The sequence below is a fragment of the Chanodichthys erythropterus genome, chromosome 14, assembly GCF_024489055.1.
Source record: "Chanodichthys erythropterus isolate Z2021 chromosome 14, ASM2448905v1, whole genome shotgun sequence".
Taxonomy (NCBI): Eukaryota; Metazoa; Chordata; class Actinopteri; order Cypriniformes; family Xenocyprididae; genus Chanodichthys; species Chanodichthys erythropterus.
Window position 1 is genome coordinate 558022 of NC_090234.1, and position 19688 is coordinate 577709.

The 19688-nt window shown below is 36.8% G+C and overlaps 1 protein-coding gene across 2 annotated transcripts in view; it reads left to right on the forward strand.

Moving 5' to 3' along the window:
- Positions 1–364: 364 nt before the first annotated feature.
- LOC137036376 (sacsin-like) overlaps positions 365–19688 on the forward strand; it is a 30515-nt gene continuing 11191 nt past the window's right edge. The window contains exons 1-7 of one of the 2 annotated variants that reach the window (XM_067410514.1): positions 365–456; positions 2371–2424; positions 2995–3082; positions 3190–3301; positions 4104–4250; positions 18039–19467; positions 19571–19659. In XM_067410514.1, the coding sequence (XP_067266615.1) occupies positions 2390–2424; positions 2995–3082; positions 3190–3301; positions 4104–4250; positions 18039–19467; positions 19571–19659 (1900 nt within the window). In that variant the 5' untranslated portion in view covers positions 365–456; positions 2371–2389. The remainder of the gene's footprint in view (positions 457–2370; positions 2425–2994; positions 3083–3189; positions 3302–4103; positions 4251–18038; positions 19468–19570; positions 19660–19688) is intronic. The other variant, XM_067410516.1, reaches the window with a different exon arrangement.

Here is a 19688-nt window from a genome sequence, read left to right on the forward strand (position 1 = left end):
ATTACAGTAATTTATTTGCCAAGGTAAATCATAAAAAGGATATCCTTCAACCATTTTTTAAAGAGTAATAACTATAGGCCTGTTCATAGTTTTTTCCCCCCTGCTCTTTACTATTCAGCCAAAAAAACAACAACAACAACAACAACAAAAACACGGTTATTGTAGTTAAACCATGGTAACCACAGATTAACCACGGGTTTCAATTTTTCCTGTTTTTGGTTTGCAACAGTTTACGTTAAAGTTAACAGTTACGTTTTTTTGCGTGAAAACTGAAACTCATTCATTGAACTATGAAGGAAGGAGGAGTTAAAGTTTCGTTTTTGCTAAACAGGATCCTTCTAGTGAACAGAAACCTAGAGAATCAGTGAGCGTTTATCAGTCTCTTTCTGGTCGCTGATTTCACTCTGCTCTGGGTTCGAGAGGAGAAGCATCAGGACCACATCAGGACCACTGAAGGTATGAGAAAACCGCCTGCAGAAGAAGGACTACTAAGTTTTTGAAGATTATTAATATAATATAATATTAATATAATATAATATTAATGTAGTAGGCTATAATATAACATAGCATAAATGTATTTTCATTTAAAAAAGAGGGATCGTAAAAATTGCATTTTTTTTATTATTTAGCACACATGAATAAGCTTTTTTACATATGATTTTTAAAAATGCAGTCCATAATTGTTCTTATGTTATATTATTTTAATATTTTAATATAAATATTATGCATTTGCAATCATGTAAGCACCTTAATCAGAGATTAAAATTACTATTTTCAGCAATTTAAGGTAGGCTATTTTACCACAGAAGTATAACAATTTGTACTACTGGTTTTGCTGAGAAAAAACAGTTTTTATCCCTCCCCCACCCATACTTTTTTTTTTTTTTTTTTTAATAATTTAAAATATTTAAAACTTCGAATGACTACACTGGTTCTTGAGGCAAAGTTGTTCAGAACGAGGAAATCAAAAATACTAAAATATGATTTGAATAATGTGTGTCTGCAAGTGGCACAGAGCCAAATGGGTGGAGCTTAACCTCTGTGGATCTAAGGGGTGGAGCTTAGGGTGTACATAGACCAGATCCTGGAGGGCCATTGTCCTGCAGAGTTTCGCTCCAGCCCTGAAAAAACACTCACCTGCCTGTAACTTTAGTAATCCTGAAGATTTTGATCAACTTCTAGCTTCCGCCAGACCTCCTATTGTTTAATTAGGATTGGAGCTAAACTCTGCAGGACAATGGCCCTCAGGATCAACGTTCCCCACCCCTGACAAAGACAATCTAGCTCCACTGATTATGTCCAGAGAGAGGGAGCTGGACATCAAGCTCCACCCACTCAGTATCTGTGTCTCAATTTAGGCGTTGCATTCTTCGAAGGCCGCATTTTAAGGCTGCATACGTCATCGAGGCAGTCTCATTTAAGAAAAATAACCATTAGATTGCAAAGTAAGAAAGACATTACAGTATTTTACACCTCAAAAGGAACAACAGTCAATTTTATTATGGTTACTTTGCTTAAATAAGACATCGTTGATGATACAACCTTCAACTGCGACTTCTGGAGGACATAGCCTCTGAAATGAGATGCAGCACAGAGTATCTGTGACACTTTAGCCTTCTGGAGCATCAGTGAATGTTTGCAGCTTTTCTAATAGTTGTGTATGAGTCCCTCTGTTTTATGTGTGAAAAGATGGATCTCAAAATCACACAGCATGAATGTTTGAAATGGACAAATAATCACAAAATGTTGTGGAGAATCAAAAAATGTGCAGGAGCTGGAGGATTTTTCTAAAGAACAGTGGGCAGTTTAGCTCAAAAGCATCCTATGCATAAGCTGACGTAGAGACCACTGGTGGCAATGGTTCTAAGATAAACTTAGGCTTACAATGCTGTTGGGAAACACAGCCCAATCAAAGGACTCTTGACCAACTATCACAAAACATGAAACAGTGGAAGATCATCCAGGTAAAAACACACAGTATAAGGTTCAAGTGTGCTGTATGTAAAGTTTTGAACTGGTTCAGTTGTGAAAATTTGTCTTGTGACTGTATGGAAAAATCTGCTATGCTGTTTAGCTTATTCAGGGCAGTACAAAATAAAGGACAAAATGCAGTTTCTATGATCCCTCTTTTTTTGTTTAAATGTTTAACATTTAGCAGATTCTGCCAGCTGTATGTAATCTTATGAGCAGACTAACTAGAGAAGACTAACTAGTTTCTTAAATTTGTATGAAAAAAAAAAAGAGATGACATTTACAATATATTTTACAATATATATTATAACAATTACTATGGAATAACTGTTCAAAAAAGGCTTCTTTTGAGAATTTGGAAGTTAATTGTTTTTAAACAGTTTTCATTTTTAACCACAGGAGAATGTAAAGAAGCACAATGAGTTCAGCATCGAGACAAAAGAAGAAAAAGAAGTATGTGGTTTTATTCACTGCATGTTTTTGTAATGATTATGTTCAGTTTATGTTCCTGTTTGCCTGTGTTCCCTTTGTTAGTTTGTCTCTGTGGTTTTTGATTGAGTTCACATGTTCCTGGTTACGTTAATTATCCCTGTATGTATTTAAGCCCTGTTTTTTCCTCTAGTTCAATTGTCTGTTATCGTCATTGTTATATTGTGGTTGTGTTATATTTCCTGTAGATACTCCTAAGTGTTCTTTGTTTGGATTTATTACAGACTGTTTATTGTTTATTATCTACTCAGAGATAATGCGCTCATTACAGCCACATTGTGACAGTTTTATGCTTTACCCCAGAACTAATATGGTGGACTGTTAAAGTACACTGAAAGTCATCAGATAAAGCATGTTTATGAAAAAAAGAGTAGGCTATTATGTTTTACAAATTATGTGTTTTACAAATGATCTCAGGCATACTAACAATTAACTTAAGATGATTTTGTATTTAGTCTATTACACAGTGAACCTTTAAGTTGTTCTGTATGTGTTTTGTACAGTTTGTGATAAACTTTACATTGTTCAATGCAGAAATAAATTTGGTGCTACGTCTCCACCGTTCATTGATTACTTGAAAGAAATTTTGAGAAGGTACCCAGATGGGGGACAAATATTGAAGGTGGGCAAAAAAAAAACATTAAATATGAAATATCGCATCATTGTCATAGGGTATGCATCTTATATCTCATCATATCTGTTGATAATATTTATGCTGTATCATATCAGGAGCTGATACAGAATGCAGATGATGCAGGAGCTTCACGTGTGGTGTTTATTCATGATGAGAGGCATTATGGGACTCAGAGCCTGTGGACTGAAGAGCTCGGACAGTATCAAGGTATTTGTGTTGTAAACACTGGGAGCAGATTTAAGACGTGGTCATGTAATGTGAGCTTTCAATATTACTTTAGAGCCTGCAACAAAGATACTATACTATAGCACTTTGCATTTGTCCTCATTCACATCCATGAAGAGTTTTGCAACTATACCTTCTGCCTTTTTTCTTTTTTCTTTTTTTTTTATTGTAAAGGAGTTTTGAGCTCTGAAAGTTTTCTTTTGAGATCATGGAACTGACACATTTTATGTAATCTGCCAGTTTTGCTTACATAAACTTTGAATTTCTTAACTTAAAAAAAAATTGATGTAACTGATGACCTCAAATATTTGAACATATTCAGGTTTACAGTGTGTGAACATATCAGTAGAAGTGGGTTAAGGCTCAATTGAAGCTCTGTAAATGTTGTGAGTATGATTTTGCATGGGAAAAAATGATGTGATTGTTGATTGGACATTAATGATAGCTGGCAGCTTGAAGCAACCAAAATAATAAATTAGACTAACTTTTCCATTAAAAACTGCCCTCTGTACTTCTCCTCTTTAAGAAAAAAAAAAAAAAAAAAAAAAAAGCACCAGTCACCACTACTGTATCTCCAAACTTTGTTTCTCAAAACTAGGTCAAAATCACTGGTATGTTAGTACCAGTTTGATTCCAAAATAAAATAGAATGAGCTGAAAATAAGAGCATACAGTACATACAGTACAGTATGGGAGAAAAAACTCATTCTTTCTGTCATGACCAGTATTTGACCAGATACTGAAAGTCATTTTTGTTTGATCTGTTTGTATCTTTGATCTGGCAGGACCTGCTCTCTATGCCTTCAATGATGCAGCCTTCACAGAGGAAGACTGGGAGGGAATTCAGAGAGTTGGCAGAAGTATCAAGCAGGATGACCCAACAAAAGTTGGGAGATTTGGGATCGGCTTCAACTCTGTTTATCACATTACAGGTGAAATACATTATAATAACAGACTGGCTCATTTACCATTTGGGTATTCTTCTAAGTGTTTGCTGATTAGAAATCCTACACTATCACTTGTTGATTTATGTAGCGCTGCGTTAACATCACAATTGGTCAGTTCATTTCTTTTTAAATTATATTCCACTAGCGCTGGACGATACAACAAAAAAAAATTATCACAATATAATGTTTCATATTGATCAGTATTGATAATTATTAAAAGAAAATTGAGTAGAAAAAGTTAGAATTTAACCAATGCATTTTTAATTAAGGCAAACAACAAATAATTTTTTAAAACAAAGCAAAATAAAATGTAAACTAATCTTTCTTATATTTTATGAAGATTAAATACAAAACTGTTAAAGAAACTTAGAGCTGCACAATTCTGGATAAATTTAGAAACTTTTTTTGTTTGTTTCAAACCGAGATCACAATTCTAAATGTCAACCAAACAAAAAAACATGTCATTTACTAGAAGTTCTTACAAAATAATAATTGCTTCAGTATATTTTAAAATTTTAAATATATTAAAATTAATTATATTTTTTAAAAATTATGTTTGGATGTATGATTCAATGACATGCCCATACTCTTGTTTCATTACTGAATGAATCAGTGTATTTGAAATAATCTGTTGAATGAAGATTCGACCTCAAATACATTTTTTAACAGTCACTTGTCGCCATCTGGTGGTGAAACGATGTAATCGATAAATACGCTGTTTTTAGCGCGTTCAAGTTTCTTTCTAAAGCTGATTTGCTCTATTTTGATCAATAACATAGACAATAATGTTTTATCTAAACTATAAACTTGTATCTCAGTACTACTTCTGTGATAATTTGAATATTTGTAGCACAGAAATAAAGATAGCCTACTGTGTGGCTGAAAACACTTTGTTCAGCTGTTAATTCCGACATGACAACTGCTCTCTCAAGGCTAACTTTGAAGTAGGCCTAGATCAACTGTAAGACGTAAGGAAACCATGAAAATGCCACACTGATGAGCTGATATGGCATTTTTTTATTCACAATCTCCTAGTCGCCGGCAGGTACAGCACTCATTTTCATGTGTTTGTATGTTCTGATTTCACGTGGCGATTACGCACCTGAACTCCACAGCAGCTTGTTTGCGTGCCATTCGTAGCGAGTCTGTTTGCTGTTTGTGACCCAGGGACTGAGCGAGCTTGAGAGTTGTTCATGCAACCGAACTTCACGTCTGTTTACATTTTAATGCATTTAAGTGAAACTTTATCGAGAGATATATCGAACATTTTTCTATCGTTATTGATTAAGATGTACCGTCGATAAATATCGATACCGTTTTATTGCCCAGTCCTATATTCCACATTATGTAACCAAAGGTACTAATGATCACATGTGATATTTGTGTTGTATTTGAATTCTCAGATTCCTAATGGTTAGCATGTTAAGAGATTTGTTTGCTAAATTAGCACAGCTTACACAAGTTACTACCAAAGCAAACCTCCATAGAATGATGTGCTCAAAGTAATATCATAATAATTATTTTATAATTTTATTATGATGTTAAATTGCCAGAGGGTAGGCTATATGTTTAAAGTATTATTATTGTAGGCATCACAAAGGAAAGATAATGGGCCTAATTTTAATGATCTAAGCGCATGGTCTAAAGTGCACGCCACAGGTTCACTTAGGGTGTGTCTGAATCAGCTTTTGCTAGTTTAAGCAAGTGTTTTTTGCTAGTTTCAGCCTGATGCAGTTATCATTTTCATGACCTGCACCACGTTGTTTAAATAGCAATGCATTAGCGCCCATTTGTTTGCCATGGGTGTGCTGGTCTGAAAACGAGGTGTGTTCCGGTGCATTGTTGGAGCGTTACTATTTTGAGTTTTTTTGCTACTGAAATGGCGCAATATTTGTTTTGTTAATGAAATACCGCGTTAGTATATGCGCCTATATGCGGGTACACAACATGCATACACTCTGATTGTTACACACACACATAAGGACGTGCAGCAGCACACAAACATGCCAAATATAAAAAAAAAAAGTTTTACAATGTAAAAGATTATTATTGTGTGCATAAAAAATGTTTTGCTGTGTAGCGAATTAACTCAAAGAGGAAATATGAATAATTATTCATAACTCATTATGATTATTAATTATGATTAATTATGAATATGTAAATCCGTTAATCAGATTAACTGGATGTAGCTACATTAAGATTAATATTACAACCAATTAACCTGTTCGTCCAGTGAACACTCAGTGTTGATTGTTTATTAATTCTAAGAAGTGTTAATTTCCAGGTTATGGAAAAATAACATTCTTATTGTACCGTACTACTCAGAGCATGTAGTCAGGATCTAAATCACTTAAGAGGCAATTTAGTAGTAGACGGAGTCAGAACCAAACGTGTATTGTGCACAATCTTTATTAACTAACTCACAAACACATAACATACAACGAAGGTCACACACATACGTAGGTAAGAATGAGCAATGAGTTGAACCGGAAGTGGTACTATTGATAGAGCTATAGGAAAAAGTCAAAGGCAATCTGGAAAAGAATCATCAGTTTCTTCAGTAATAAAAACACATTTGCTGACAAAGGTAAGTTTTACAAAATAAATACTAAATCACTGTTTAGTGTTCAAATGTACGATACTTGCAAGATGCCTTTAGGCTGAGGAGCGTCGGATCTGCAGGTTGAGGATAAATCTTGAGGTTTTCGTCTGAAGTTGTTGACAGTCTTTTCTGTGTTGGATGTTGAGCACAAGGCTGGGTTGTAGGCTGAGGCCGGCAAGCCTAGGCCTACAAGCCTTGGCCTGAAGAGGCCTGCGGCAAGGAGATGTCTGTTCAGTGGTCCCAGAAGCAAGGAAAGAGAGGGAGTGGCATTGTTCTCTAGCTTTTAACCTCAAAGTCCAACCTCTTAAAGTTGATGTAGCCAATGAAGGTGTTGTATTGCCGGGCGAAAACACACCTCCTGTCAGGGCTTTTACGACCAAGAAAGATTAACAAGCTGAGTTTTTGAACAAGAGTTATTAAAGATTCTTGTAATGCTGATGTGTTGCACAGGTATGGACATACTGCATACACAAGCATTTAAATCTTTCCGATACGAACCCATAGACACTAAACATGGCATGATTGAAGTTACCTTAAATGTATCATAAAACATACACACACATATTTGAATATTATGGAAGCCCGTTTCCGCCACTAAAAAAAAAAAAAAACGCCACTTAAAAAAAAAAAAAAGATTAATTGCGACTTTTTATCTCAGAATTGCGAGATATAAAGTCAGAATTCTGACTTTTTTTCTCGCAATTAACTGATGGTCAGTATCTCTGTCTATAATAGTGCATCCAACGATAGCCGTGCTGCCGTGAAGTCTGAAGCTGTTGGTGTATAAAATGTGCCACTTCAGCTTTGTCTGATATATTGCGCCTCCGCCACAGCTGATTCTTCTTCTTATTATGATTATATTGTAATTATTGTGCAAAATTCATTAGTGTATCCATTCTGTTAAAAACAACTTTTATTGTCCAAATACCTCGACTGTAATTTGCAGAATTGCATGATTCTACCCTTGAGTTGCAAAGTTAATGAAACATGATGGTATTGGTTGTTTTAGTATTAAGCCCACTAGATGGCAGTAAAAGCTGTTTTTTCTCCTTGAAACGCTGTGTACAAGGTTACCGTGGAAACATTCTATATGCATATTCCTGCATAATGCATATGTCCGGAGACTAATCTTTATGTGTCTCCTCCAGTAAAATCAATATTTCTTTATTGGTAAATCGGCGCTAAAAATAATCCTTTATGATGTCCTCTATTTTATGTATAAAAATAACAAAGCAGCAATCCTGATGGTCTATTTAATGTATAGTATAATAATAACAAAGCAGTAATCCTGATGGTCAGTCACAAGGAAAGGAAACACAAGCAAAGTAAGAACTGTGAGAAATAACGTTTCACAGTCAGAATTCTGCAATTGCAATTGCGACTTTATATCTCAGAATTCTGACTTTATAACTCGCAATTGTGAGATATAAACACGCAATTGCGAGTTAAAAAGTCAGAATTCTGAGATAAAAAGTCGCAATTCATCCTTTTTTTTTGTGGCTTTTTTTTGGTGGTGGTGTTTTTTTTTTTTTTTTTTTTAGTGGTGGAAACGGGCTTCCATAGAATACAATGATTGTAATACAGCAACGGTAATAATGGATACCATTTCCTGGGCATGTGCATGTTCATTTATAGATCAGTCTGTCTATACATTAATGCAAGAGAGTCTGTGTTATGTGTGGATAATTCAGGAAAGATGCACGTTTTTGTGTGTCTTTTCTCTGCTCTCCATGTGGCATTCTTTGGTGCAATAAAACTTGTAACTGAGAACTTCTCGGGGGATGGAAGCCAGACCCCAGAGTGAACTTAAAACTACTGGTTAACTAACAAGTAACTGTGTCTGATTTGCCTCAGTCATTACGGGTGTAATCCCGTAGGTGGTCTGCTCACGCGTTTTAACCTCACACAGATCTGTTTCCTCACTAGAGAAGTTTTTTCCATTGAGTTTTTCCACTTGCAAATTCTGCCGCGTACAAATGCACCATGCCGCCCAAAACACACCCATTACAAATTAAGAGAATAGGGACAGCTTTTTTAAACCATGCGCCGGGGGTACCGAAATCGTTAAAATTGGGCCCAGTTGGTCAATAGTGCAGTCTATTTCAGTTGCCTTAAAATAGTAACGTGCCAACAATGCACAAAGAACACACCTCGTTTTCAGACCAGCACACCCATGGGCGCAAATGCATTTGCTGTTTAAAAACACATGAAACTGGACTTGAAAATAATAACTACGTCGGGCTGAAACTAGCATTCGCATTGCGCCGGGTGTATGATAGGGTACAATATGTTACACAATACAGAAAGCTTTTTTTTAATGGTTAGTCTATTATTAATATTAAAGGGATAGTTCACCCAAAAATGAAAATTCTGTCATCATTTACTCACCCTCAGGTTGTTCCAAACCTATATTAATGTCTTTGTTTTGTTGAACGCAAAGGAAGATATTTTGAAGATCGTGGGAAACCGAACTGTTTTGGGGCACCATTGACTTCCAAAGTATTTTTTTTTTCTACCTTAGAAGTAAATGGTGCCCCAAAGCAGCCTAGTTATTTCTTCAAAATATCTTCATTAGTGTTCAACAGACCAAATAATTTTATACAGGTTTGGAACAACTTGAGGGTGAGTAAATGATGACAGAATTTCCATTTTTAAGTGAACTATCCCTTTAAAATGCACATACTTAGATTTCCTTTTTCATCATCCAACACTCACTTAAAGTTAATCTGTTAAATGTACTATTTAGCCAATCTCAAAACTGTACATTATAATGTTGTTCTGATTCCTAAATTCACTTGAAGCAGTAAAACTAAAATTTATTTTATATTTGACAATTTTATCTTTAATCTATTTAGACAAAATAGTGGACAATTTTAATAAATTTAATATAGACTTATTGTATTGGGTAAAATTTTAATTCTAATTGTGTAGTGTGTATCAGCACTCAGTGATTGTTTAATAATGTGTTTAATGACTGGATTGACTGCCCTGATTAACTGCAACATCAGTTTAAAATATAGCTGCAAGCAGTGATGGCAGGAACATTCCCGGTGGCACTGCCAACCCAGTGGCTTCAGGGCAACTGTGCACAGTGGGCAATAGGTATTTAAAAGGGGTAAACATAAAAGGTCTATGTCAAAGTTATTTGAATACACCACATTTACTGCTGCAGCCAGTGCCCATATGATCACAAACCACAACAGCCACAACCATAAGATTTTGATGAATTTATATGAATTTCATGTCATAGAATGACATAGAAAGTCAATTTCAAATGAGTGCAGAATATCATTCTAATCTGCCATGTCTATGTTTTTCTCAGACACCCTCTACAAAAATTCCAGAGCAAATTATATACTGTTATTTGCTCAAACTCCACAGTGCTCTGAGAAATCTAATCCAGTCTAATGTGTATTCTAACACATCTCTTCATGTGTTTTTAGACCTCCCTGAACTATCGTTTGTGCACCAGTCCTATGCTCCAAAAGCATGCTTTCATTAAATTTAAATATGTATGGTATAAAAAATAAAATTATAAAATTAATAAATAAAGCCAAGTCACAGAACCTGCAAAGACGATTTTAATATCAGTCTCAGGTAATAGTAAGGTACATGTCTAAATATTTCTACTCACTTATGCAAGTTTATTTTAAACAGCCACCTATAAAATCAAGTGAAATTCATTTAATTCATTTAAAGACATGCATTGTACATGACATTTGAAAACACAGCACATGACTTTCTATAACACCCATGTTGAGAAAACACACATTCTCATTTATAACAACAAAACAAAACAAAAATTTTGTCTTGAATGAATTAGAACAATAATAATTGTAACTCAAATGACATCCAAATAGTGATAAAATGTCATGGTTGAATTTCAAATGAGTGTGAAGGTATCATTTACAGTTCAATATTTCTATAAGTTCATCAAAAAAATGGGTAAACACACACACACACACACACGTTTGTTTTTGTGAATTGTGGGGACTTTCCATAGGCTGCAATGCATTTTATACTGTACAAACCGTACTTTCTATCCCCCTACCCTACCCCTAACCCTAAACCTAACCATCACAGGAAACTGGGCACACCTTTATTTTCTCACAAAAACATCATTTAGTATTTTTATTAATTAATTAACATTGTGGGTCCATTTGGTATGTATAATATAAACAAAAGCACACACACTCAATCACTCACACACACACACACACACACACACACACACACACACAAGAAAGAGTCAGACTGGGGAAGGGGGGTACCACAGAGAGAGCGTGAAAAAAATCAACATTCAAACCAACTGTAAATTAGATAGTTTGGGGGCTTCCGGTTATGGCGTCGAGCTGAACGGCAGCATTTCTCCCCGCTCCGTCGCTGAACTTAAGATTTTCGCTGCAAAAACGCCTAACTCCTATTCTAAAGCTACTTAAAGTCAACCTAATGTCATTGTAAGTTAAACATGCCCAGGGGAGTATCAAAGAGTAAATATAAGAAATCGCTTAACTCTCTGGACTTTCAAATTAGTGAGGACAGTGTCTCAGAACCCGAACACAGTGAAGGAGACGCCATGTCGGTGGTCACAGACAGCGCGCAGGTGAACGAGGTAACCAGCGCTGATATTATGCAAGCCATCAAATCCCTCAAACATGACTTTCATGCAGAAATTAGTGGTGTGTTAACGGCTATTAAGGATGTTCAGGCGAACATACATGAGTGCAACGGGCGCATCACACAGGCTGAAGAGCGGGTATCCTCGGCGGAGGATTCAATTAGCGGCCTGCAGACAAAAGTCAGTGCGTTGGAAAGAAAGGTGAAGTTTTTGGAAACGAAGGCAGATGATCTGGAAAACAGAAGCCTTCGCAATAACATGAGAATCGTGGGCATACCAGAGAAGGAGGAGGGGGCGGATTCTTGCGCTTTTATGGAAAATGGGTTTACCGAAAATCTAAATGTGCAGCCGCCGGTGGTATTGGAGAGAGCTCACCGCATTACCGGATCGACGAGCGCCCCCGCCTCCACCCCGCGAACCTTCATTGTGAAGTTTCTAAACTATCGAGACAAGGAGCGCATATGGAGAGCATCAAGAGCAAAAGGCCAGTTGATCTACAAGAATAACAGCATCAGGTTCCACCCGGATTTATCGGCTGAAGTATATAAACAACAGCGAGAATTCTATGAGGTGCGGCAGAAGTTAAGGGAGAAGGGAGTTGACAAACACAGGATACTTTTTCCAGCCAAGTTGCTTGTGACCCATGGGGGACGCACATACACTTTCAACACGCCTGCGGCAGTCTATCAGTTCATTAGTGGTCTGGGAGGAGACGCATGATAAAGCTATGGTGACATTTCTTTCAAGGCCTTTTTTTGCTGCTCGCTTCCCTCCCTGCTCTTCCGTAATAATAACTTGCTGCGTGACTATATTAGGGAGGTAAGCCACTACTTGCTGTTTTCATAGGCAGTTTTCATTGGTTTCTAAATTGTTGGATGACTTTATGGGCGTAAAGGCAATAGCACTAAATCCTCTTCAGTGGCGGATAAAGGATCTTTTTTTTTATTATTATTATTATTACTATTTTTTTTTTTTTTTTTTTTTCACTTTATTTTAAAAGCTGTGGCGATGAGAGTGGGAGACATAAACGCAGGACATCTGTGATGGTCGGAGGGGACTCAGATTTACTGCGGGACTGCAATAACGAGCTTGCAGTCAAGGCCCAGTCTCCTTTATGGAGGTTCTGGATAATCCTTCACTTCCTTGCAAAACTTTTTCTTTCACGGCCGACTCAAGTGCTTTATATGGTTTTGTTAAAGTTACTGCAAGGAAGACTTGTATGTTTATGGGTGAATAAATTGGAAGCCTGGACGCAAAATGTTATCATGTATATAGTTACAGTGTTCGTGTTAATGTTTTATTTTACAACATGGGATATGTATAACAATGAGCCCCAAGAACATAAAAGAACCGCAATGTGCGATAAATGGTTTGCATACGTAAGCGTTAATGGATAGCATAAGAGTAATTAGCTATAATGTTAAGGGCTTACATAACCCCATAAAAAGGAAAAAAATTCTCAATGAGCTTAAACATCTTAACTGTACTATAGCCTTTATACAAGAAAGCCACCTATCAGATTCTGAACACATGAAACTTAAAAGGTCATGGGCCAGCCAAGTGTATTTTTCATCTCATGGTTCAGGGAGAAGGCGTGGAGTGGCAATATTGTTGCACAGCTCACTGCAATTTTGTTTACACTCAGAAACTACTGATAAAGAGGGGAGATTTATTTTGGTAAATGGATCCATCTGTGGTGTGAATGTCTCTATGCTGAACATCTACGCTCCAAATGAAAGCAATCCTAATTTTTTTAAGAAAATTTGTGAAATGATTATAGAAAAAGCTAAAGGAATCATTTTGATTGGAGGTGATTTTAATTGCATTTTGTCAAATAGGATGGATAAAAACCCACCATCATTTGCCAGGCTTTCAGGGACCAATAGGATTTTAAAACAAATGGTGGAGGATCTGGGTATGATTGATGCATGGAGACATATTCACCCAAGAGATCGGGACTACACATTCTATTCAAACCCACACTCCTCATATTCCAGGATTGATTATTTCTTTGTTGCTAAAAATGAGTCTTACAGAGTCCTAGATTGTAAAATACATAACATAACTTTAAGTGACCATGCCCCAGTTAGTTTGATTTGGGATTTGGGTAGGGGTTATAACCCAAGTTTATGGCGTCTAAATGTCTCACTTCTAAACGATAATGCATTTAAAGATCATATAAAGGCGGAATTGGACCAATACCTTCATTTTAATGACACGAGTGAGACATCACCAGTGACCTTGTGGGAGGCGGCTAAGGTAGTTTTGAGGGGAAAGATAATTTCATTTGCATCAGCTAAGACGAGACTTAGAGAAGCCAAACGTAAAGAACTTGAAGAACAAATTAAACAGTTAGAACAGAGACATAAAAGTCAACTATCTACAAAGGATCTAACTCAGCTTAAGGAAGCCAGGAGAGCTTTGGGAGACTTGCTCACAAATAATACTGAGAGAAATTTAAGATTTTTAAAACAGCGCTATTATGAACATGGGAGTAGAGCAAGTAAATTATTAGCATTCCAACTAAAAAAACAGATGAGTCTAACAGTTGTACAGAAAATTAAACATAACAACTCAGATAAGCCCTTTCTGTATAAGCCAGATGAGATATCGGGAGCTTTTGCCACTTTTTATAAGAAACTGTACTCAAATACAGACACATGTACAGAATTTGGAAAAATTGATGCCTACTTAGAAAACATAAATCTGCCAAAGCTATCAGAAGAAGACTCACAATCTATTGATCGACCCATTATGAGAGAAGAAATTGTAGAAACAATCAAGGGGTTAAAAAACGGCAAAAGTCCGGGCTCGGATGGATACTGTAACGAATTTTATAAGGCCTTTGTAGATGATATAAGCCCTATTTTAGAGAAAGCATATGCTTATGCATTTGAAAGGGGGGAATTCCCACCAAATTGGAAAGAGACAATAATTTCGGTTATTCATAAGGAGGGAAAGGACCCTACAGAGTGCAGTTCATATAGACCCATAGCGCTTCAAAACTCGGACTGCAAAATATTGACCTCTATACTGGCAAAAAGACTTAAAACAGTTATTACGACTCTAGTGCATCCGGACCAGACAGGCTTTATTACTGGTCGTCAGCTGTCTGATAACATTCGTCGGCTACTGAATGTTATGTCCTATGCCAAGTCTAAACCAGTGCCATGTATGGCATTAGCTTTGGATGCAGAAAAAGCATTCGACCGTGTCTCCTGGCCTTTCCTTTTTAGTGTTTTGAGGAAATTTGGTTTGGGTCCTGGATTTGTTAAATGGGTCCAACTGTTATGCTCATCTCCAAAAGCGACAGTAAGGGTAAATGGGTGTTTCTCACAAAAATTTCTGTTGGGGAGGGGTTGCAGACAGGGGGATCCTCTTTCGCCTCTTCTTTTTGCCCTTAGTATAGAGCCCCTTGCACAGCTAATACGAGATAGTACAGATATTAGTGGTATTGAAGTGAGTGGAGAGGAACACAGGCTGTCGCTATACGCAGACGATGTAATTGTGTATATCTCAGATCCCACAAAGTCTGTTCCAAATTTAATGAAATGTACTGAGACCTTTGGATTTTACTCAGGTTACAAAATAAATGTGACTAAGACAGAAGCACTCCCCATGAACAATTTAATCTCCCCACAGATGAAATCTGCTTTCTCATTTAGATGGCCCAAGGAGGGTATTAAATACTTGGGAATAAATATACCCTCTGATCTTAGTTTATATCAAAGTAATTATATTAAATTAATAGATAAAATTAAGCACGATTTGAATCGCTGGAATACACTTCCCCTTACTTTAATAGGCAGGGTGGAGGCTGTTAGGATGAATGTTCTCCCAAGGCTCCTTTTTCTATTTCAAACTCTACCAATCTCTCCGCCTAAATCTACTTTTAGTCTTTTAGATCGTCTCATCTCAAGATTTATATGGCAGGGTAGGAGACCCAGAGTTAGATATAAAGTCTTACAATTGGCAAAAACTAAAGGGGGTCTAGGACTACCCAACTTGAAACATTACTGGTTAGCGTCACAATTACGTGCAATGATAGTGTGGCTATCAGATGATACAAGCACAAGATGGCTCAATATAGAAAAAAGTTACAGTCCTGATATGCCTTTGTCAGTGATCCCCTTTAATAGGCTTAAATCCACCAGAGAACTTTTGGGAGAATGGTCGAACACAACATGTATAGCTTGGAAGGAAATACAACAAATGTTTAAGCTAACAGGCAATTTCTCTGTTTTGAGTTCAATTACTTATATTCGAGATTTTCTTCCATTGAGACTTGATACAGGATTCAAAAACTGGAAACTTTTGAACCTTCATTATGTACACCAATTATTTAGTAATAACAACTTCAAATCATTTGAACAACTGAGAATAGAGTTTAAACTACTAAGAACAGATTTTTTCAGGTACCTACAATTAAGGAGTTACATACTAAAACACCCAAACTGGAACAGATTAATAGAGCCCTCCCTTTTAGAACGGTATTTATTAAAAATTCAGGGTGGAGAACATATGAGGAAACCAATAACCAATGTTTATAAGATCATTGCTTCAATGACAAAAGACAATTCATTCTATGTGAAAGACAAGTGGACTAGGGAGCTACGGCTTGAAATAAGTGAAGAAGTTTGGTTGGAGGTATGTACTCAGGCTCATAAAGTTACGAATGCCAACTTGTGGAAGGAATTTCAATGGAAAATAAATAACAGATTTTTCAGAACACCACAAGTTATGGCTAAAATGAATCCAAATCAATCAAGTCAGTGTTGGAGGGGGTGTGGAGAGACAATGGCTACTCACTCACATATTTTTTGGGAATGCCCTTTGTTGGATAACTTTTGGAAATCCATTTTTACATATATTAATAAAGTTTTGAATGTTGATCTGATAAGAGACCCTCTGATAGCAATCCTAGGGATTAAACCAGTAGTGATACACAGTAGGAAAAAGATGTATTTATTACAGATACTACTGATAGCAGCAAAGAAAGCCATTACAAAAAAGTGGCTTAAAAATGAACCACCAAACCAAGCTGAGTGGCTAACAATTTTGAGAAATATTTACACTATGGAAAAAATTACTTATTCATTGAGATTACAAAGGGAACTTTTTATTGAAAGATGGGCACCATTAATGACGGTGATGGAGGACCATTAGAACTAACTGGTTATATTTGCCAGGGGAACTTGAATACAACCCATGTTTTGTTTTAAGTTGATGTTTGTTTTGTTCAAATTGTTTGCTTTAAATACTGTTAATGATTTTCTTATTTCTTTTTTTCTTTGTATTTTTGGACATATTTTCTGTGGAATTGATCATACATGTAAAGATGCGTGAATGTTATGATCCCCTGTAAAAGATATTGTTTCTGTGTGCAAGTAATTGTTGTAAAAGGAGATCTGAAGAACATTCAAAATAAAAAATGAGTAACAAAAAAAAAAAAATAGATAGTTTGGTGACTGTAGGTTAAATTAACCCCCCCACTTTTTTCAAAAGGTGGCGCTATAGAGGCCCTCCTTCCTGCCCGTTTCTGAGGCTTTGCCCATGTCTAGTGTATGACAATCCTGACATATGAGTCAAGTTTCAGGCAATTTGAGGCATGCTAAGTGTCTCGAACCCATCCAAAACAAATATGGAAGTTTGATCTGTTGCTATGGCAACAGTGTTTGAAAAATATTAAAAATCTTTTTACAGGTCTACATTCGTTATGTCTTGATATTATTCTAATGAAGTTTGAAGCAAATTGGGTAAAAAATAGAGGGTGATCTTAAAGCATTTTGAAAGTAACACACTTCCTGCTGCTAGTTGGTGGCACTTTAACTTTGACTCACAATAGTCACATCCATGTGATCGGCTTCCTACAATGAGCACACAGCTGAAGTTTCATAAAAATCAATCAATGTATGCAGAGGTTATAACACATTTCCCGTTTCCCTTTTCTCACCATAAATTTGTTGCCTCACCACGGCCAAACCGTTCGAGATATCAAAAATCCGCTGGCAATTTAGCATCATGAGTGTCTTGACTTCATTCTGACCGAGTTTGTTGGTGATCAGATTAATTCGCCTAGGAGGAGTATATCAAATTCCAGAGTGTGCGTTTTTCAAACAACCCATAATAGCGGACTTCCTGTTGAGCTGGCGTATAATTTAGAGCATGAAAGTTGTTCGGCCCGATGAGGTCTATATGAGTACAGAGTTTCATACAAATACATGCAAGTGTGTTTGATATATGGACCAAGTTTTCGGACACCATTCAAGGGGGCACTGTCGAGCCCCTCTGCCACATCCTTTGCAGCGTCCTAATGGCCACAGATTCCAATGTGTGTGCAAATTTTCAAGAGTTTTTGAGCACGTTAAGGCCCCCAAAAAGGATGACGGAAAAAAGAATTATCCTTAGAAAAACAAAAGGGCCCTGCACCTGAGTGGCTTGGGCCCTAATAACTGACCCTCAGGGTACAGAGTCAGATTCTGACATGGGAATTGGCACAACACTGGCAATGCTAACACTATATAATATTAATATTATTATTATTTATTTACAGACTTGCCGTGTGTATTCAGTTCTGAACACCTTGCCATTTTTGACCCACAAAAGAAGATGTTTGGAGATGATGAAGAAGGCTATCGATGGTCTTTGAATGACGAGGAGGACAGAGAGAGCCTTTTGAACTTGAGAGATCAGTTTCAGCCCTTTCAAAGTGTTGTCAGTCAAGTCAACAGTTGTTCCTGGGAGAAGGTCATCAGCGAGGAGCAATACTTCAAAGGAACGCTTTTCCGTTTCCCTCTGCGTAATGAGGCTTCTGAGATCTCCGATAACTTGTATGACTCCAAAAAAGTTACACAGCTTTTTGACAGTTTCATTGCTGATGCAGACATCAGTCTTCTTTTCCTGAGAAATGTGTCATCCATTACTTTGCTGCATATTGACACTGATGGCTTCTGCAACAATAGGTTAAAAGTTTCAGTGTCGAATCAATTTGACACTGACCTTTCTCATGTCAAGCAGGAATTATTTAACAGAAAAACTTGTTTCAAAACGGTATCACATGTTTCCCATCAAATGAAAGAAACAAAGTCCCAGTGGCTTGTGACAACTTGCCTTCTGAAACATGGATATAAACCAGAGATTGACTCTCTAGCCAGTAAGCTGAGCTTCTACCCTCAAGTTGATGCAGCTTTTCGATTAGATGACGACAGATCACTTTGCAATGGGCGACTAAGTTGCTTTCTGCCACTTCCAAATAATGAATCAAACAAAACTGGGCTTCCCATTCACATCAATGCTTGCTTTGGCCTGACAGATAATCGGAGGTTCATTAAGTGGCAAGAGGAGGATCAGAAGAATGATGAGTCTGCAAAGTGGAATGAGCTACTTGTAAAAGATATTCTTCCTCATGTATATCTTATGATGATCCTGGATGCCATTCAGTTATCCCAAAAATCAGACCTGCCTGCTGCCACTGTGTACAATCTTTGGCCTGACCTATCCAAGACTGTACATAAAGACAGATGGCATGAAGTTGCAACAGACACTCTGAAGGGTTTAATTGAGTACAATATCTTTCACCTTGCCGAAGATGAGAAAATCTGGGTGTCTCCCTCAGATGCAGTTTTTCCAGTCAACACTATATGTAGTGACACAATGTCTGCAGTGTCAAGATTACTGATTGCTGAAGGAGAGAACCTGGTCACACTCCCAGAACATGTTTTGAAAGATGTTAAAGAAATCTTTCCTAAAAGTGATACCTTGACATGGGTGACTCCATCTTATGCAAGAGATGTCCTTCACAGGAGTAAGGCTGAAAACCTCAGTAAAGATGACAAATACTCTCTTCTTGAATTTGCTCTCAGTGATGAGAAGTACACAGAACTACAAGGCCTTAAGCTTCTGCCTCTCAGTGATGGAACCTTCACTTCATTTAGCAATGGAGTGCAGGACACTGTTTTGATCGACAATGAGAAGTTTCCAAGGTAAGGAGTGATATAATTGTCTCTTTTCTTCTTGAATTCTTTAGTGTTTTTATATTGTGTTGTCAAAGTACTAATCAATAATCTTTTTTTTTTCTTTGTTTAGAGCATTACTGCCATTTTGTAAAGACAGATTTTTACCCAATGATCTGAGCCAATTTTGCACTATGCAACTAAAAAAACTAGCAACAAAGAGTAAGAAAATTGTTTAATATATTTAAATG